At 38.5% G+C, this 20,852-nt stretch overlaps 5 protein-coding genes across 6 annotated transcripts; 2 read left to right on the top strand and 3 right to left on the bottom strand.

Moving 5' to 3' along the window:
* Nucleotides 1–15: 15 nt before the first annotated feature.
* eRF1 (eukaryotic release factor 1) lies at nucleotides 16–5,940 on the bottom strand. Its single transcript, XM_002048103.4, has 8 exons — nucleotides 5,787–5,940; nucleotides 5,004–5,314; nucleotides 3,416–3,591; nucleotides 2,885–3,354; nucleotides 2,436–2,591; nucleotides 2,163–2,360; nucleotides 1,952–2,099; nucleotides 16–284 (listed from the first exon to the last, which is right to left on the bottom strand). The coding sequence occupies exons 2-8, from the start codon at nucleotides 5,087–5,089 to the stop codon at nucleotides 202–204; spliced, it is 1,317 nt and encodes a 438-aa protein (XP_002048139.1). The 5' UTR covers nucleotides 5,090–5,314; nucleotides 5,787–5,940; the 3' UTR covers nucleotides 16–201.
* On the top strand, nucleotides 5,501–8,067 carry Rbbp5 (retinoblastoma binding protein 5). The gene is made up of 8 exons (XM_002048104.4): nucleotides 5,501–5,679; nucleotides 6,020–6,146; nucleotides 6,209–6,429; nucleotides 6,486–6,692; nucleotides 6,801–6,982; nucleotides 7,048–7,167; nucleotides 7,226–7,854; nucleotides 7,920–8,067. The coding sequence occupies exons 2-8, from the start codon at nucleotides 6,128–6,130 to the stop codon at nucleotides 8,006–8,008; spliced, it is 1,467 nt and encodes a 488-aa protein (XP_002048140.1). The 5' UTR covers nucleotides 5,501–5,679; nucleotides 6,020–6,127; the 3' UTR covers nucleotides 8,009–8,067.
* On the bottom strand, nucleotides 7,971–10,424 carry LOC6622545 (serine protease inhibitor 77Ba). The gene is made up of 5 exons (XM_002048105.4): nucleotides 9,897–10,424; nucleotides 9,206–9,623; nucleotides 8,819–9,089; nucleotides 8,390–8,758; nucleotides 7,971–8,334 (listed from the first exon to the last, which is right to left on the bottom strand). The coding sequence occupies exons 1-5, from the start codon at nucleotides 9,907–9,909 to the stop codon at nucleotides 8,068–8,070; spliced, it is 1,338 nt and encodes a 445-aa protein (XP_002048141.1). The 5' UTR covers nucleotides 9,910–10,424; the 3' UTR covers nucleotides 7,971–8,067.
* Nucleotides 10,425–11,709: 1,285 nt separating this feature from the next.
* On the top strand, nucleotides 11,710–20,406 carry Ugt50B3 (UDP-glycosyltransferase family 50 member B3). Of its 2 annotated transcripts, none has more exons than XM_015175972.3 (6): nucleotides 11,710–11,843; nucleotides 16,390–16,530; nucleotides 17,372–17,555; nucleotides 17,620–17,916; nucleotides 17,981–18,768; nucleotides 18,826–20,406. In XM_015175972.3, the coding sequence occupies exons 2-6, from the start codon at nucleotides 16,394–16,396 to the stop codon at nucleotides 18,986–18,988; spliced, it is 1,569 nt and encodes a 522-aa protein (XP_015031458.1). In that variant the 5' UTR covers nucleotides 11,710–11,843; nucleotides 16,390–16,393; the 3' UTR covers nucleotides 18,989–20,406. The 2 variants fall into 2 exon arrangements, with proteins under 2 accessions (XP_015031458.1, XP_015031459.1); XM_015175973.3 differs by having other exon boundaries at nucleotides 11,749–12,256.
* Nucleotides 20,022–20,840, bottom strand: CRIF (growth arrest and DNA damage-inducible proteins-interacting protein CRIF). The gene has a single exon (XM_002048107.4). The coding sequence runs from the start codon at nucleotides 20,783–20,785 to the stop codon at nucleotides 20,090–20,092; it is 696 nt and encodes a 231-aa protein (XP_002048143.1). The 5' UTR covers nucleotides 20,786–20,840; the 3' UTR covers nucleotides 20,022–20,089.
* Between the last annotated feature and the right edge of the window lie 12 nt (nucleotides 20,841–20,852).

Consider the following 20,852-nt stretch of genomic DNA (forward strand, 5'->3'; position numbering starts at 1 on the left):
TTTACGGTATATATGTATTTTTGCAATTTTACTTTTATTCGCCAACAACGTTAAAATGGAAGAAGGATTGTGTGTGTGTACGTGTGTGTGTTTGTGTATTATTAAAATATTCTATTTGCTCTTTTCGATTTTGCTTCTTTTATGAATCAATCAAGTTTTCAATTTGCGGTCTGATTAACTGATTGGAAAAGTAAAAATTATCTAGTAGTCGTCTAAATCGAAGCCGTCGTTGTCCAACTCATCAAGCTGCATACTCTGGAAATCCACTTTGTAGCGCAAGATACCTGCGAAAAGCATTGAATGTTATTAAACTAACGTTTTTAATAGATTCAAAAAGCTAAATAATAAAATAACTAAATATAATTGAAAGGAAAATGCACAGAATTATTTCAACTAAATTAATAGCACAACAGATTGTGAGTAACAAATCCTATATAAATAAATGGATCTGCATATTTAAAGTTTAAAAGAAACACATCAACAAATTTTCTAGATATTACAAACAAAAATGAACAAAATTTGTTATTTTTAAAACAAACTCAAAAGTGTTCTGCAATCCTGCTACAGATATTAGGGGAATAAAAACTGAAATGGCCTTAATATAAATTGGATAACATCGAAGTTCCAACTGGATTTGTTTTTGCATTAGCGTCGTCGTACAGCGTCTATGTAGGCTCCGGTGCTTGGGAGGAATAGTTATAACAAAATGGAAATATCACATGAATAGTTGGAATAATTTATAAGCAGAGTTTTGTTTACGATATCGGGAGGTGTCAATTTTTTATTTACTTTATTCAGGTTTTGTTTGTTCATTATTGTTGTATTTGGTTTGTTTGTGTACTTAGAAGTTTTTCGGTTTTAACTTGTGTCAAATGCAAACAAAGAAATTGCCTATGTAAATATTTTAAATGCTTGTCAAATACGAGTACATATATGCATAATGTCACCGAGTGTTAGTTGATCTATTTAAACGAGAATCAATAATGCAACCAGAGCATCAAACTTGACAATTCAAATACTTATTTCAGGTTTCATGCTGATGTTGTAAATACATTGATTTTTTGAAATTTTGTAACGGCTGCGCGAGATTTTCTTTTTGAATGCAAGTAAAATACATGTATCCAAAAGTATTCCGGCTTTACTCGTATATACACATATTTACTTCTTATCTATGTATGTGTCTCGTACAGGATTTCTTAAGTTTGTAATTCAAAGGTTCGTTTTATATTCCTTTTCTGTTACAGATCGAAAGCATAAAGAATATTGAAGTACCCAAAAACGCTTTTCATTAATAAATAATACATTTAATTTAACCAAAGCACATCGTTATTTGTGTTCAAGTGAAATACTCCAATTAAATAAAGCCTAAATCTAAAATAATTGCCCACCATCCAAATCTATATCGCTAAAACGTATATCGCAATGGGGGCATTTGTTTTGAGATAATATTGTTGAAATATTTGTTAAAAACTATGCGTCAAGTAAATTGGTTCCTATCAAGTTTTGAACAATTTATGGCGTTTTAAAAGAAATCAAATAAAATATTTTGTGTATTGAGATCCGAAAATCTATGCAGTGCGAATGCTTTCTTTTATGTTTTGTTTTCTTTTCTTTCTGTTTTTGCTTAGTAATCGTCAAGATCAACGTCCTCCAGCGGTTCATCGGCTTGTAGCGATTGAAAATCTACTTTATAGCGCAAAATGCCTACACATATATATAATTTTAAATAAATAATATATATGTTCATATATTAAAACAAGTATAGTTGATGGTTATGGACAAGGAGCGACGTCAAGTTGAATTAAGTTACATTTAGAGTTATGTTTTAAAGCAGCATGAAGGAAGAGGAATCGAAACAGTAGATACGTAATTAATTTTTTAGCTTACACTCGTACTGTATTCAAATATGTGTATATATATCAATATAGAGGCGCTTTTGTCAACCACTTACCGCCAATGCCACCGAAACCTCGCACAAACTGACTGCCCTCCTGAGATTTGTCCGTAATTATCTCGAGGGTGGCGCCAAACATTTTGTAGTTGTTCGCCAGCCATTCCAAAAGCGGTTGAGACTCGATTAACTCCATTTCTACGCCGCTCTGCAATTTTTTAGATTAATAATAATGTGTTATTGATCAATGAGAGCAAATTTCGGCGCGTACCTCCTTGTCCGTGAAGTGAGACTTATCTTTTTCCTGCTCAGGCGTCAAATGTAATACTGTCGTTGACGTCGAGTTCGCATGGTTCTTCAGTACATAGCGTTGAATATCTAGATTTTCCCAGCAAATCAATGTTTCCACAGAGCCCAGTTCCAATGCTCGTAGAGTATCTTCTACACCAAAACAGTATTTGCCAGTATCCTTGAATATAGATAATATATATAATTGTTATATAATTTATTTTGTCCTGTTTAAATATGCTAGCAACTAACTCACCTGAGAAATTTCATCAAAGTAACGGCCAATGAGTTTCTTCTCCTGTATAAATTTGACATTCTGCAACGATTCAGCGGCTAATTCGATGGCCTGATTGAAACCGTTCTCACCGCCATAGGACACGTCCACCAGTTTAATAACTTTCGTTTGTAGACGCTGCAAAGGAAAAGCAATGTGTTATTATTTTATTAGAGACTTGACCTACAATGTGTTGCATACATTTCATGATCATTCTGGATGACAATTGGCTCCACTGGCTGCGTGACTGACGATTTATATAGTATTGGTAGTCTTGATCAATTTCACGAAATCAATAGAAATCCGACCCTTTATACCAAAACCACTCTAGACATATTTATACAGGTTGTTCGGATCGTCATTCGTCGCTGAAGCCAGTGGAACTAGCCCTTGGTATCCAGGCTATTCTTGACCAGTGTTAGATTACTTACAGGATCAAACATGTCCGACTGGCTGAGCTCAGTTTTAAAGTCCGCACTACCGGCCAATATGAGGCCGGCAATGTTTGGCTTGTCATTCGTAATGAACAACTGTGTGGCCACCTCGGCCACCTTGCGTACGTAATTGTGACGCTTCTCCATGCGCAGACGGGCGAAACGAAGGGCAGACTGACCACCACGTCCGTGCTTCTTCGGCAGATCGACGGTGAATTTGTGGAGCACCTCGCGCGTGTTACCCTGAAGGGTGCCAAAGAGAGCGCCATTACCATCCATCACAATGAAGCCGAACTTGTTGTCGTCGGCGAGCAGGGCAGTGAGAGCCTCCGTATGGAACTTGTTGTCGCACAGATAGAGTGAGGTATTAATGGGCTTGAATGGCTCAAAATCAATGTTCACTTTCTTCTCCTTGCCCTCCTCTGTGACAATGGTGCCGCAATATATGACCAATCCATTGGGAGGCACTGTAAAATAATGCAATAATCTTCAATTAGCTGTTTCAATGATTTTAAATGAAACACCCACCTTTGGTGTATAACTTAAGTCTGTGCTGCACCGACGTGATTGCGCCCAGGACGGAGAGGCGATTGACACGCGACTTGATGTTGGAGGCCGTACCAAATTCATCGGCCAACATTTTGCTGACGCGAGAAATTTGATCTTTAGGCGGAATAATCAATGAAATCATGCTGGTGCCATTTCTAAAACGAAAACAAAATCAGGATGTTAATATTTGAGAGCGAGACATAGCACAGATTAAAATGTACCGTTATAATATAAATACATATATATATACATATAAATATAAATATGTGACATTTAGACAGCAGGAGAATGCGAAAGCTCCATGAAAACAAAAAAAAAAAAAAACAGATTAAGTGACAGACAGACACGGAGAGATAACACAAAGAATTCAATAAAACCTTGAGAGTCAGATATTGCAAAAAGGTTGTGCTGAACATCTTACGAAAAGCAACACACTTAATTTGAGTTCTAGATCGAGATGATCATGCAGACAAACGGACGCCAAAAAATATATATATATATAGTTTATATTATTGTCGAGTTCTACCTGTTTCATAAAGTTGTCGAACCTCATTATTTTATTCAAATAAGCTAATATATCGATATTTTGTTGAGGTAGCAAATATTTACATATGCGAATGCGAGTGCATACGATATTTTTTTTAAATAACATCTCTACTTCAGACGTCTCACAACCATTGTGAATTTTAAATTGCTGCATTTCATGTGATTTGTTATGGTTTCCACATACAAATTTGACCTTTTTACATTTAGCAAAATCATAGATAATGTAGCAGGAGAGCGAGAAATTGTCAGAGACATTTAGCCTAATGTGTATTTACGTAAATAGGTATTGCAGCTGCTGTTAACAATGCGTGGGAGTCCATTTGTAATCAATTGCAAGCAATGATTGGTTCGTTGCCAACACAGCATTAACATTAGCATTAGCTCCACGCATTACTCACTGTTCGATTGCGTTGTGTCTAGTTTGAACTGATAAAAACCTGACAAAAAAAAACGTGTTGCTCTCAAATTATTTACGCAAAGAGCGCGCGAGAGCGCCAAAACACACACACACACACACACACCCATGGCTGAGAGTCGGTTGTCGCTTGGTGTGTGAGCGAGTGTGGGGCAACGCCACACAGATATAAATGGGGCTTTTTGTTTGTTACCAACACCAGCCACGCATATGAATTGAATTGGTTCAAACCAAACCGTTGTTATTTTTAACTGACTCGAACAAGAAATTGCAAGTTTAGCATTTAAGCAGTTGCCACAGCTGAAGTTAAGCATCTATGTGACAACGCTGACCCTGCGATGGCTCGCTAAGCTTTTTTATACCCTTGTTTTATTTTTGCATTGCCAATTGATAGCCAACAAGGGGTGAGTGCAAAATACTCAACAATCGGATATTCAACTCACTCCACTGTCATTTGTTGTACGGCGACGGCGCGCTGAAAGGCTGCCTCCTGCCCCCATAACCCAATATATTTCGTGTGTACCACCATAAACGAAAAATGCCATCAGAACAAAAAACAATAATTTTAGGTGGGCAAAATATTATAACATGTATGAAATTACTTACCCTCGTGCCATTTCCAGGCTTTTGATGAGCTTCTTTATTTTCCATATTTCGACATTGCGATCAGCGGACGTTTCTTCGCCAGACATTTTGCTTATTTATTTCTATTTATTTACGGCCCTTTGTGCGAATTAGGAAAACAAGAACGGGACTGGGGCCTCTGCTTCTTTATATGACTTTTCACTTGCACTGCCAGGAAATGGAAATGTAACGACGATTTGTTGTTTTCAATTATTGTTCAAGTTTTGTGATTGTGTTGCCTTTTTGTATTCACATTCACGTTCTTCCTTTTAACGTGGTTGGCGATGAATACACTAAAAAATAATTACATACATGAATATGTATATGTATGTGGATGTTGTGTACATGCATATGTAAGTAAAATAAAGAAAGCTGTGGCAAAAAAGAAGGCAACTAAAAGAAAGTCAAAGTGGTGGGCTATTTCAAAATTTGGGTTGAATTCAAACACAACTATTTCAAATCTGTTGTTTTTCAAACGAAATCTAAATAAGAAAATCAACTTGAGTTGAAAATCAAACTTATTATTTCACTGCACTAAGGAGAGAATGTGAGCAGAAGAATGAACGCGAGTAAGAGAGCGGGAGCGGGGCTCCAAAGGTGACGTCGACACAAAAATCATTTCGCAAGCACTTAAAAAATTGAGAATGTAACCAAAATGGTATGTGATTTGATAAACTGCATGTTTAAGTAGAAGTTGCTACACTTTTTTGATAACTTTAAATAAGTTTTAAGCAATTATAATTGATTTATAAAAGTTTTACGTACAACGTGCGCACAAAACCCACTCGGATCTAGTGTGACCGAATGTTGAAAAGAGTCTTACACTGAAAGCCAGCAATTCAGTTCATATGTGACTGGTTCTAGTTCCATTTTTTATAAATGAATGAAGACAAATTTTGTTAGAAGCTATAAATACAAATTAAAGCTACTTTAACTGCTTATACAAATTTGTGATATTCATTGACAATCTGAAATCATTTGACATTCATGACATATAGATCCTTTTTGATATTACGATATATAAGCAATCGACGATTCCCAAAAACGATAGTCGATATCCGACACTTTAGGTTGAATGGATATTTTAATGAAGAAGAAACCCAAACATGAATTTGGAGCTGCTCGGTAGGTTTTGCGCTATTTCCGTGGAAACTCAATTGTACCATTTGTTTATTTCTTATAAATAGAATCCTTTGGCCAAAACTATCCCGAGGAGTTTGATGGCTCCCTGGATTGCATATCATTAGCTGTTACGTGCGCCTTTAACAAATACGGCACTTTGCTGGCCGTGGGATGTAATGATGGACGCATTGTTATTTGGGATTTTTTGACGCGCGGCATCGCTAAAATAATTTCCGCTCATGTGCATCCTGTTTGCAGTCTGAGCTGGACTCGAAATGGCCATAAGGTGACATAAATGTGCCCTTAATCACCTATCAACCTCTTATATACTTTTCATTCTAGTTGCTGTCGGCTTCAACCGACAACAATGTATGCATTTGGGACGTTCTTACCGGGGAATTGGAGCACAAGTATCGCTTTCCCTCGCCGGTGCTGAAGGTGCAGTTTGATCCACGAAATGACAGCCGGCTGCTGGTCTGCCCCATGCGATATGCTGCTGTATTAGTTAAAATTGCCGGTTCGCATCGCTGCCTTCCACTGGATTCAGATGTAGGTTTCCCTAAACTTCAGCAGGATTGGGAGTTATCTCTTTAAAGAGCTATAGATTTGGAACAACATAGATTGATGTCTATTTTTAAAATGTATTTCATTTGGCAGGGCGATTTGAATATAGTTGCCTCGTTTGATCGACGTGGTAAGCACATATACACGGGCAACGCCAAAGGAAAAATCCTTGTGCTGGACGTGGAAACATTTGAGGTCGTTGCCAGCTTTCGGATTATTGTTGGAACATCAAGTGCGACGGCAGTCAAGAGCATTGAATTCGCGCGTCGCGGCGAGTATGTGCAGCATAAAATGTTATACGACTATTTAGCGGATAACTTTACTAACAATTCTTTTGCAGCGCCTTCCTCATAAATACTTCCGATCGGGTTATACGAGTTTACGATTCAAAGGAGATTATTGCACTGGGCAAGGATGGCGAACCTGAGCCCATACAAAAACTACAGGATCTGGTCAACAAGTAAGCTCTATGCTTGTCCACAATGCCGTTCGACTAATAATTCTTTTTGCACTTTTAGAACCACTTGGAAGAAATGTTGTTTCTCTGGCGACGGTGAATACATTTGTGCGGGTAGCGCTCGACAACATGCACTGTATATTTGGGAGAAATCAATTGGTAATCTCGTTAAGATTCTGCATGGTACAAAAGGTGAACTGCTACTGGACGTTGTATGGCATCCGGTTCGTCCAATTATAGCTAGTATTAGTTCAGGCTTAGTTTCGATTTGGGCACAAAATCAGGTAGAGAATTGGTCTGCATTTGCGCCCGATTTTAAGGAACTCGACGAGAACGTTGAGTACGAGGAAAGAGAGTCGGAGTTCGATATTGCTGATGAGGATAAGTCGGTGGACTTAAATGCCGATGCTCAACAGGATGAGGAGATCGAAGTTGATGTACAAAAAGTGGAACCAGTTGCGGCGTTTTGCTCCTCTGACGAGGAGGGCGAAGACGAGAATGCTTTACAGTTCCTGCCCATGGCACCCGAGGTGGAAGATCCAGAGGATGGCTGGACATCGCAAGACAACCTGGAGCCAAGCTCAGCGCTAGTTGGCAACGATTCGCGCGACTACGAAGAGGACATCATGGCTACCAAGCGCAGACGAATGCAGCACTATGACGTCAGCCTGCCCGATGCGCCCACCGACGGTAAGCGAAATAAACTTCAGTCTCGACCAGAAAACATTCATTAGCCGCATCTGCTTCGCTTACAGAAACTCACCCGCTTATTTCGAGCAAAGCCAGCAAGGATAAACAACAACCGATTGGTGGCAAAAAAGCTGCAGGCCGCGCGAAAAAGTAACGGTTCGCAGCAATTCTAGTTTATTTAAGTTATGTCATTAAAAAACAAAAACACTCGGATTATGTCGCCTTTGGATTTCTCACTTGACCGGCGAACAGCAACAGATTGGTTGACTTCTCCACAATCATATACAGAAAGGGTCTGTTTAGCTGGAATTTCGGCGGCGTCGACTTGTTGCTCAGCACGGACGCAGTAACAGCTGCTGCGGTGGTGCCCTTTTCATCCACAATGATTTTGGTAGCATGAACACAGAGATTGGCGAACAAACCATCTGCCATGCGGCTTAGATTTGAGTAGCTTTTATCAAATAGATCGCGTATGCCCATCTGTAAAATGACACGCTTATTTATTGTACGAGGACATGTCCATAAAGTCACCCACCTCTTGGAGTAACTTCTTTAAATTAAAGTCCGTCGACGTTGTGAACTTGGGCATTAGAACTTCGACTACACTGTCTTCTGGCGCATCACGGGAAAACTTGGCAAGACGCTGCAAAAGCGGCGACAGAGTCAAATCCTTTAGATTTCTGGCCACATCATTGAGATTAAAGCCCCGCTTCGGAAGCACCACAATCATAGAAAGTCGATTCTGTTCACCATACGGCAGCTCGAGTACATAACCATCCAAGCCCTCAATGTTGGTCACATAGGCAAAGTTACCCTCCTGCACCATCATTGAGACCTGGGTGATAACTGCCCCCTTCTCATCATAGAATGGCTCCGTTCGAGTAGAGGATGTGTTAAAGGGAAACTGCAAATAGTCATCGTATTTAATATGCATATACAAGATACTGTTGTACTAATAACTCACCTTCCACTGGCCTTTGAAGAACAGCGACGACAGCATAAAAATCTTAGCACCATATATTTCCTGAGGCAACACCGCATAGGGTATGAGCCCACGAGTTGAGCGATTGGTGGCCTCATTGATCAGAAATATTGTCTCACGATTGAAGAAGTCCACCTCCACGGGATCCACTCCATAAGACTGCACCGCAACCCGATAACTGTTCCTAATCGGCGAATTCTTGTCCGTGTACAGCGCCTGCAGAGAGGCCACTTCAATTGTCGAAGTTTTTGTGCTTTATTGAGTAAAGGTGTAGATCAATTATAATATAGATTTAATTATATATTACACAATTTATGACAAAAGTAAGACACCCTTAACAAGGGTATTGCAATTGCATCTTTCTCTTACTTCAGATATTTGCTCCACACATTATAAATCGAGCGCAGCTTCTCATCCTCGACGTTGATGCGCAGCGCCTGACGCAGTTGCTCATAGGTTTGGCCGCCGGCGCCCTCGTACATCAGTACCAGCAGGGACCAGACCGAGAATGGCGATATCATAAAGTCGGCGTTATGCTTCTCAACCTCGACGGAGACGCGCAGCAGGAAATCGAGTGCGAATTCCTGGGCACCCTGTGCGACCCTACGCAACGTCTCATCATCAAAATTGGAACGCAACGAATAGTCGGGACTGCTCTGAGCTTGAAAAGCGGCGGCCGGAGTCAGCGCCTCCAGCGCATTGCCCAGGGATAGCGGCGGGATGCGCTGTTGTGCCAAGCAATAGGCGCACAACAAAAGGGTTCCACCAAGAACACGTGCCACACTATCTGGAATCGGAAATGTTGATCGAAGAAATAGTTGAAGGTAAATCTGATTTAATCTGTCGTGATTTGGCATAATATTATGGGGTACACTGGTACATTGGGGTACATTTCATATGATTAGAACCTTTTTCCGCCGAATATTGTTTTTAAATGTGCTTATCACTTGAACAAATTGGACAAAAATGTCAAATTTAAAGCTCGAAATTGCTTTTTACGATTACACTCAGCGGCTTACGAAGCTAAGAACATATAAATGTAAAATGCATTGGGTTTTACCTGTTATAATCATTTCGCGTTTTTTCTCTTGTTTCTTTTTGCTGACTAAGATTCCTCAAAAATTCTTTGAGTATTGAAATTGATAGAAATTGTATTTACAATAGGTCGATTCGCAAATATAAAAGAGAACAGTTTAATTTATGTGGATTTTTCCTTCGATTGGGAATTTTGAATTGTTTTGAATTTAAAGTAGCCACTGACGTCGCAACAATTTTTTTTTTTATTTTTGTATTTCAGTAGACGACGTCGTCGTTGATTTGTTGATTAATCCAAAACCGGAATGCACTGAAACTCACAGAGTATAAGTAAGCACATAATACTTATATAAATCGAGATTGATATATTTATATTTATATATTTATATATATGTTAGCGCATATATAAAGCTATTTCCCTGTGTCTTTGCTCTCGTTTATATAATATTTTTCGTATTTAATTCATGCGAATTATCTTTGTTTTACTCGAACAAAAGCTCACTCCCGCTTCACAGTCCCAGAGCCGTACTTAACTCACGGAGATCGACAGCGCAACTGGCATTGGCCTTAGACCAGCCAAACAAACACATGCTGATAAATAAACACTAACACAGACGCTTACACATATATACGAATGTCTCATCCGTGTGTGAGAGAGAGAGAGAGAGAGAGAGAGAGAGATCTTTGTAAAGATAGAGAAAGAGAGGGAGAAAAATACAGAGCGAGAGATACAGACCATGCCAATTAAAATGTGAACTTAGATTACAATTAATTAGTTAATCGATTCGAGTTGTAACGTTTCTGTTCTCGATTCGTGACATGAATGGGAAAACCCGTTTGGCGCCAGCGGCTGCTTTCAAAATGATTACGCATCCTTAACTCTTAGTCAATCGGATAGAGATATAAACATCCGAGCTTAAAACATTGTTTCGCACTTCGAATTCGCAACTAAAGCTCAGTTTGATTCATTATTGCTTTTCAATATAATTAAATTATTTGCATATTAAAAGAACTTTCAGAAAATGCGCTTAACAAAGCTGCATTGATTTTTATTCTCTAGTCGTTTACAAAAATTATATCAGAGTCTAATTTGAATGCTTATTTAAATTTTCATAATAATTTAAGTATAACTAGCCAAAGCCAAAGCCAATAGCATTTAAGCAAAAATACTGATCACACACACAATATTTTTATTTGATAATTTTGAAAATTACATAATGTTTATTTTGTTTAGCGAAGTATGCAACATATTTTCCTAACACGTCGGCGATCTGTCAAGGTTCGTGTCTCTACTGACATTTTTCATTGGCTAATTTTCGTGCCAAGAGTAATATGATTGACTCGGATAAAAACTCGGATACAAGATACAGCAGATATCCGAAAACATACGCAGTTTTGAAGGGTAATTTGTAGATGGTAATATGACTGGAAAAACTTAAAAGTAGGTGAAATATAATATCAAAACATAGCTAAGCGAAAAGTTGTGGACCTAGTTACATTTGTGCTGTTAAATGCACCCAATTAACTATCTTTGCGAGCTGCCTTTTGTTTTGCTAATTTTATAGTATTTTTCACACATTTTCCATTATTACTTCAGGTTATTTCGGAAGTAGCAATTGTAGCAATAATAGTCCAAACTGAATGCATAAGTTATATACTTAAATGTTAATCCAATCCCAGATAGTCTGTCTAGCGTGAATAACTAACGCGAATAAAAGTGTATCTGGCTGCAGCGTATGTTTAAAATGCGCTAAATAATACCAACAAAAAAAATACACTTTCGCCTAGCGCCAGCCGAACGTTACGTTGTGTCGTTACATTCAACAGTGTGACTCCGAAAAAGCAATAACGGCGTTTTTATCAACAAGTCGCTTTAGTTAGTCAATGGTATCGCGCGGTGAAACTACTTACATGCTGCACACACACTTGCCCGAGCGGACGGCCCCAAAGAAACATCGCCTTGATAGCTAAAGTACATACACATACACGTACACATATACAATTATTTGGTTTTTGTTCAATTGCTCTTCGCATCTTGGCAATGATGTTCGGAGTCAGTAAAAGTGAAGTTTTATAATTCTGGCTGTTATTGAATTTCTGTGTGCTGAGTGCAGTTAACGGTAACGGTAACGGTAACGGTTACGTGAAAGTGGACTGTGCAAAAATGCTGCGTTTTTATTGTACCTGTATTAAATAATACATTTGCATTGGTGAAAGTATGTTAACTGCTTCTGAATCGAACGTCGGCCAATGAAACGTGCAACACAAACAAGACGAAGGCTGAAGGTTGACAGTGCAACAAATAATAAGAAATCAAAAGAAACTCAAACTACGACCCCGATTTTTGGAATATACCTACACACACATTTTCACCGCACATTTTAGGTATAGGACTTGTGTTGAATGTAAATGTAATAAGTGTATTATGAGCATTTTTATGTTGTGTTTGTTGTTGTTGCCGCTGTTGCAAGTGTTGTAAGCAAAGCCAAGTGAATCGCATGTTACGTTGCCAAAGAAATTGATAACCAGATTTTCAGCCTAACACACGTACACATACAAACTACACACACACATACACTCACACATATGCATTCCCGGCTGTGTGTGTGTGTGTGTGTGTGTGTGTGTGTGTTTGTATAGGTAGATTCATTTGTATTTGCACAACACGAGACAAACCGGCGCGAATACCAATTGATTGCGCAAAACTGACCCCAGACAACAAAAGCCACAGCAACAACAATAACAACAACAACAGCTTAACCCCAACAGGTGGCAATGCGTTGGGTCAGCGGCAAGGTCAAAGCAATGCAGCCGCTGTCAACTAGCTTGAATGTTCAAGAAAAACTCTGTCGGCAACAATTTGGAGAAGCAAAAACAAAAGACTTGCGACACGAACTTGTTGCGCAGTCACACTTGTTATTTATATCATGTACTTAAGCACGCACATATATGTCTGTCTATATATTTGTATATATATACATATACATTATATAACTCCAAGCCAATTGGAACATATACGAAAATTAATAAAAAACCAAAAAATGTCCCAAATTAAAAAGGCTATTTGAAAGTTTTTTGGGTTAAATTAATTTTGTTTTTTTATTCGCTAAGTCCAAAAATATGCTAATTAGGCATTTGGTTATGGTTTGAAAAATGTGATTTGTGATTTTCTGCTTGGATTGCGGCTTGGCGCAGCTTTTGTGCGCTTTTATTTGTTCCATCTGTAAATAATTTATGAGCAGTGATTTGGCACAAATAGCAAACAAAATACATTAAATAAAACAAAAACAAATAAGGTTCAAAGAAACACAAATTGCATGTGACATTGACAAAGGAATATGATGAGCAACAAAGCTAGTTTTTTATTTAAAAGCAATATTATTGTTCATTTTTTTTTTTTTGGTGGGCGTCTTGTCATTGTAAAACTGTTTGTTATAAATAGGCAAAATATGTTTTCAAAACGTGTTTCCTCTTTTTTTTCCATTTGTGTATTGTACTTGCGCAATATTTTTGCACATCTTGCGACAATACTTTGGCCCGTGCGAAAATCTCGGCACTTTTTTTTTTTTTTTTGGACATGTTTCATTATTCAACTGCGCATATAAAACTGACAGGTTAATTAGTTGTATGTGTCTGTTGCAAAGTTTAAAAAAACATAAAATACTATAAAAAAAAAACAAACAACAACAACAACTACGCGTCTGTGTACTGAGCTGTGCGTGTCTTCTGCCAAGCCAATGAGTTTATACCCTTGTACACAAATTAAACTTCAATTTCGGAAATCCCCATGACTTATCAGATCCAACAAGCATTATGCAATACAGTTTATGGTTTTCTTGTAGCGAGTGCGTTTATTATGTTTATTTTATTTTTTACAGCTATATGATATAGTTATCCGATTTAAGCGCTTGTAATGCATATTCGATGTGGCAACAAAATCGTGACAAATTTTAACTACTCCCGAGCAAGTGTATAAACGCCGAATACTGCCTAGCTTTTTGGCCATATTTGCAATTCATTCAGCCAGTAGCTAGGAAACTGGTTATATTCCAAAAACAAAAAAACAAAAATTACATTTGTGCTAATCATGGACCTGTGGTCAGTTTTGTAATGCGAATATGTGATTTTTTTTTTGCGACATCGTCTACGAAACACTTCGCTTCGATTTGCAATTCGACTCGATATTCTCGAAAGTAAACTGCTTCTAGATCATACCTCGGGGCAATACTATACCAACAATATATAAGATTCGACTTATCTTCTTATATATAATAGTTTGCCCAAGATGTAATTATAAGATTTGAATAGTTTGTGCCTCTATTATGTGTACTTCATATAAATATCTAAATAAAATGTATTTGTATATCCTACAAATAAAACTTATTTCTAAATATTTATATTAAATCCAAACCGAATATATTAATATAAGGGATATAATAATGAAGGTTGAGCAGGTTGTGTGTACAGCTTTTTCGGAAGCATGCCAGCGAAGGTTTTGTTCCCTTCTGTAAAGCCTTAACCGGTTGAGAATTGCAAGCGTCTAGCCAGGAATAAGGCAAAGCGTACGTATTTAGTATTAATGGGGGGCAACACGTTATCTAGACTTTATGAACCCCTTCGCTAGCTTGAAATAATCCATTACCACACTGTGCTGCGTTTACAAGGCCTGCAATTTTATTTTCATTTTCATTTTGGGCGCATTCAACCCAATGCACGTCCATTGATGGTAATTATTACAGAGTCTTACTCTGAATGCTGAAACCGAAACTGAAACTGAAACTAAAACTGGTTATGGTGAATTCAAGCTCAACCGTGGCGCTAGTTACCCTTACTTGAGTTTTGTAGCTGCAATCGTTCGTGAGCTTTTCGAAAGCCAAGAAGCCGAAAATGCCTGAATTGAACAGTAGCCAAAATGTGCACAAACATGTGAGGTATATTAGCTACTCGAGCTAAGTGGCTTTTGTATGATCATGTCTCTCGATAGCTCTGGGCATGCTCGACTAGAAAATACCTTATTGCCATGACCTAATTTAAGATGAATTATGAGCTATAAATATGAAGACCCATTTCTATTTTTATTGGCTAGGTTTAAGTATTTTATAGAACTATATGTAGAGTATATTCAAGTCGTTCAATTTAAACATTATCAAACCCACACCGTGACCAATTAAAAGAAAATTCGCTGCCAATGAGATTGTCGAAACAAAAGTCGAGGTAATCTTTTTTCTTTAATAATGTTTCGAGCTTTGGAAAACGTTTGTAATCACTTTTAAATGATGTTATATAGTGTCGGCAATTTGGGACTTCCTATTGTCCAACTCTAGTGTTACTCAAAATGATCGCGTGCTCAAAGATATCCAAAAATAATTTTTCTTATTGAATGTAAAGCTATGTACTATGCAACCTTTAGTTAAATAAGCTTAATTTACAATTTTATTAAATCTTTGGCGAAAAGAACTTCTGGGTTCTTCTTGCACTTAAGATATCATCTTTTTTATATATATGCACATTGGAGTTAATACTTATTATTGATATCTATATATCATTCTTATTGAGTGTAGATAATAAGGCCTCGTTGCATACAACGAAATGCTTTCAAGCACATAATATCTTTGTACGTTCATTAGGGTCACATTTTGAGCATTTTGTCAGGCTTAATTACGTTCTTATGCCTTTCTCTCCCTTCACTTAACCTAGTTGACACAGGAAAATAAAACTGGGAGCTTCATATCATATTGATACCCTTTAAAAATGCAGGTGATATTACTGATCACATGCTTGGCTATATAAGGCACATCAGGAATAGATTCTTCCACCACTTTACAGAAACTAATTCAATTAAAAACCAAAAGCTATATGATCTGCGCTCTTGCCTACGTACAGGGTATCAGCCAGTGCAGCACTCTCGACTGGCGTACTATTTTGATTAATGTTAGAGTGTTAGAATTAAGTTGTCGGCACTTAGTTTTAATGCCAGCATATTATCTTAGCATATTGTTGATCCCTAACATTTGTCCAAGTCAAAGTTGTTGTAAAAAATGTTTAACTTGGGCTTCTAGCTTGGCGGGCACGTGCGTAGACTTATTGCCAATACTGTCCTCTGGCCCCGCTTTACGATTAGTCTAAAATTCCTTTTGCCATCAACAGAATAATTATATGTTCATATCATTTCGGGTGGTAGAATCACGAGCATTACCCGCTCCATTACATGTTTTAAATAGCTGGCTGTGACCGTTGGCCACGCTTATGAATATATATATTTATATATACAGGTGTGTGTGTGTGTGTGTGTGAGTGAGTGTGTGTTTGTGTGTGCATACATAGTATATAGCAATTCTATCTATAAAATGTCGAGTCGCTGGGGGATTTTATTTTAAATGCGACTTCGAAGTCGCAGCAACCGGTGGGTAATAATAAAATCTAGTAAAACTGTGCTTTAATTTGTTGCAAAAAAAAATATAAATAAAATAATAAATCGATTAAAAGAAAATTGAATTTAACATATGCCTCTTTTGCAGCAACATGTTTCGAATACGTAGCCTATTGATTGTGATATTCACCTGCCAGGCCCTGGGTGCGGACATTTTAATGGCCACCATGGGAGGCACAAAGTCGCACAAGATTCCATTTTGGGAGCTAGCCAAAGGATTGATAAGCAGGTGTGTATTGTGAATATGTTTGCACAACAGCTCGCTTCAGATACCATAATTCTATGAGCAGACAATGGTTATTATCCTGGATTTGCTTTAAAAACGGGTTCATAAAACGCGCATTTCATTAATTTCGAACCCTAAAAATGACCAAAAACCATCAAAGTTCACACTGTGAGAGCGCAAAGCAAAGCAAATAATTTTAGACCATGTATTTGCTTGGGTTTCTGAAATTTTTAGCCACAATATTGATGTGGCAAGACTTACGTATGGGCTTACCTTCCACTGCAGCAAATATAAATGTTCATATGATTATATAAAACAATTTATTGGCCCCGAATGCCATAACATTTAAATTTAAGCAACGTTTTCAAATAAAACGCTTAAGTGATATGTTTATTTTTCGGAAATAACTCTCATAAAGTCATAAAAATATCTTAGAAAGTTTAGAATATCATTAACAACGCCCAAACGTAGCCTACTCGGCTGTAATTAAAATACTCACTTATTAAATATATTCAGCTATATAAACTAGATATTCTCAGGCAAACACTTTTAGAAAATTGATGTTGATAGGTTTTCGCTAATGAACATTTGATTTAAACAATTCTTGCATATTTTCCTGTAATAATGTTTTACGTTCATGTCTCCCAACTTTATTGCCGAGAATAAAAAGAAAACGTATTTAAAATTAACTTAACAACAGTTCTCAAATTGATTTTCTTACCCTAACAGAGAGAATTTAAATGATGTTACGAATTATTTGACAAATTATTTTCAATGTATCTTTCACTTTTAGTAAATACTTTTATATTCATAATTGACCAATTTGTAACTTTGTATTTTTCAGAGGACACAACATCACTTTCCTAAGTGGATTTCCAGCAGATTTTCATATCGATGGTCTGCATGAGATAACACCAGCCAGTCTGGTTGAGTACATACAGAACTACACAAACTGGGATCTATTGGGTTCCAGAATGAATGGCGAAATGCCAATCAAGCCCTGGGATGGATTACGCTATGCATTTGAGGTGAGCATCAAAGTCATGGCTCTTTGAGCGTCGCGTGTTTGTTTACCTCTTTGGTTTTTTGTAGTCATGCGATGCCATGTTGGGTGATCCGGAAACCAAAGATCTAGCGAATCGCACCTTTGACCTGGCCATACTCGACGGCGCATTTCCCGAGTGCTTGCAGGGACTCACGCACCTGCATGAGATACCGTTTATGTACATAAACACCGTCGGGTTCTACACGGGCAGCTTATCCCTGGCCGGCAATCCGGTGAGCTATGCGATTACTCCAAACTTTTACTCCCGCTTCACGGACAACATGAGCCTCTACGAGCGAGCGCTGAATACGGGAATGCAAATCGGTCAGAATATTTTGCACAGTGTAAGTTTAGCCCTGTATTGGACTTTCCTTTAATTGACTGTCTTCAAACGTATCTGCCGTGCAGTATGTAATGCGCCGTACGCATCGTGTACTGCGAGATCACCTGGGTGCGCATATACCCCATCCGTACGACATGACTCGCAACGTGAGCTTCATACTGCAGAATGGACATGCTGTCGTCTCCTATCCCCGTGCGCTGAATCCAAATGTCGCCGAAGTGGCTTGCATCCACTGCAAGCCCGCACGACCGTTGCCCAAGGATTTGGATGATTTCATTTCGGGCTCGGGTGCGTCGGGCTTCATCTATGTATCGATGGGCTCGTCTGTGAAGGCGGCCAATATGCCGGAGTCACTGCGCCGTATGCTGGTCAAGACATTCGCCCGCCTGCCCTACAATGTGCTGTGGAAGTACGAGGGCAACGCGGCGGATATGCACGATCTGACACCCAATGTGAAGCTGTCCCGCTGGCTACCCCAGCAGGACATTCTGGGCCACAGCCAGCTGCGCGCCTTCATCACGCACGGCGGTCTGCTGAGCATGTTCGAGACGGTTTACCATGGAGTGCCGGTGGTCACAATGCCCGTGTTCTGTGATCATGACGTTAACTCAGCCAAGGCGGAGGTCGATGGCTATGCTATCAAGCTGGACCTGGAAACGCTGTCCACCAACCAGCTGTACAAAGCCATCATGAAAGTCATTCACGATCCACGCTACAGAAATGCAGCCAGATATCGCCAGAATCTGCTGCTGGATCAGCGATCCACAGCCCTGGAGACAGCCATTTACTGGACTGAGTACGTGCTGCGACACAATGGGGCCTACCATCTGCAGAGCCCAGCGCGAAACATGGGGTAAATTATAAAATACGCCTGGGTATAAAAGACTCATCTCCCTTTTTCTTTTTTAAGCTGGTGGCAATACTATCTGCTGGATGTGGTGGCCGTCTATCTATTGACCATCTGCGCTCTGGTGTTTATTGTAAAGCGCCTCGATATTCGGTCTGAGAAAATGCGCAGCCAGCACTATTCCAACTTACTTCCAGCAACCAAAAAGAAATCAAAAAAGTTATAATTCCAGCACACGAAACTAATGTTTACCCACAACCCATTATGTCTTAGGAAACGCTAGAATTACGGGCTGACAAATAATATTGTTAAAAAAAAAAGTAACTTTCGAAATAAGACAGACCTCACGTAAACGTATACTGCTAGGGTATACAAATAGATTAAATCAATAACGGCAACTCTCCGAACCAATCTTAGAAAGATAGAAAACCTTCCATTAGACAATTGGCAAGTTAGTTTTTAAATTGATCTATTGTACAAAATTCAAGATTCTGATTCTTTCTAATTGGTAGGCAATTATTATTTGTCATCCGTTTAAGTTCTTTTCGCTCTATTGGAAGAAGTGCCTTGTACATATTGTTTATATTTATAATATTAAATTTAAGTAGTTGCTTAAACAAACAAAATTTTCGAATATCCTAAAATTGTTGTGTAAAATTTATAAGTGCGGAAAATTTAAACCAAAGTCTACAAATCGTTTAAAATAATCATTTCCTTTCAATTTTAATTGTTAAAGCACACCGCGGAAAGTTGGAGTAAAATAAAGTTTAATCTATATTGTTAATTTGTGTGAAAGCGAAACTAAACAAACGTTTGAAAATGTAAAGTGGGAAAATAACTCAGTTATATGTATCAAATGTAATGCTCGATTTAAGTTAAATGCAGATCCCTTTAACGCTAACTGGATATATGGCGTCTACTTATTGACCAGAGCATTATTGCTTTTCAACAACCTGCTCACATATTCATAAACGCCGGAAAAAGTTGCGGAGGAGCCTTCTTGATTATGGGCCTAGTTGCGCTAAAGCTTCTGACAAAGTGGTAAGCATCTCTTGATTTTTGATCTGATACTATAAACAAATACTTTTAGTATAGAACAGCTACTAATTATGTATTTCCTACCTGTCCCTTTAACTTATTTTAAATGTCATTTTAAAATCCTTTAGTCAGGCTTCCGAGAACAAGACAAAATTCAAATTAAAGCTTCAAGGAGAGCAGCTTACAACCATGAACTAAGCTCCATTGATTAGGCCGGGAAATTGTCAGTTGACATAAATATATTGTTGGCTATGACAAATCGCAGCTTAATGTAGACAGTAACGCTTAATTAGTTAGTTTGTTGAACTAGTTTTGCCATCATCTTCTCCTCTTTGACCTTTCGCTTGGCCTCCTTTTGCTTTCGCTTGTCCTCCTTCTCCTTCTGCTCAAGCATTTCCTTAAAGCGTTCATCACGTGTATCCACCTTGAAGCCGAAATGCCGGCGTACCTCCTCTATCAGTCGTTCCTTGCGTTCGATTGCTGCCGCGGCATCTGCTTTACGCTTTGCCACTTTTGCGTTGAGGTCCGCCTTCCATTGTTCCAGTTTTTCTAGCTTCTTGAGAATGGCATCTTCCCGATCTTTTATTGCCGCTTGCTTCGCGGCCTTGGTAATGCGAAGTTTCTCCAATATTTCAGGCAGAGTTTCGGGTTGCGTAATGGCTTGGCGCTCTTGGGCTTTAGTTCGTTCTGCTAGCGTACCAAAGCAAATTTTTGGATTAACTTTACTTTTGCCGCCATATCGCCCATAGAGGCTCCTCTGATACTTCTCAGTTAAATGTATCCAGGAGTGTGGCTCATTATATGGCATTGTTTCGAGAAGCACATTTTTGTGTTGTGGTCGTAAGCCAGATTTGTCCCGCTCGGGCACATATTCCACATCCTCCTTTACGAATGATGCCGGCAGCTCTGCTTTTGCAATGCTGCTAAAATATTTCGAATGTTTAATTGAAATTCCAGTAGTAACTCTTAATTTGTGGAAATTCATCTTAAACAAATTTAATGTGTAATATTAGTAAACATATCGATCTATCGACAAGCACTACTGATGACAG

Source organism: Drosophila virilis, chromosome 3 (assembly GCF_030788295.1).
Source record: "Drosophila virilis strain 15010-1051.87 chromosome 3, Dvir_AGI_RSII-ME, whole genome shotgun sequence".
Lineage (NCBI taxonomy): Eukaryota > Metazoa > Arthropoda > Insecta > Diptera > Drosophilidae > Drosophila > Drosophila virilis.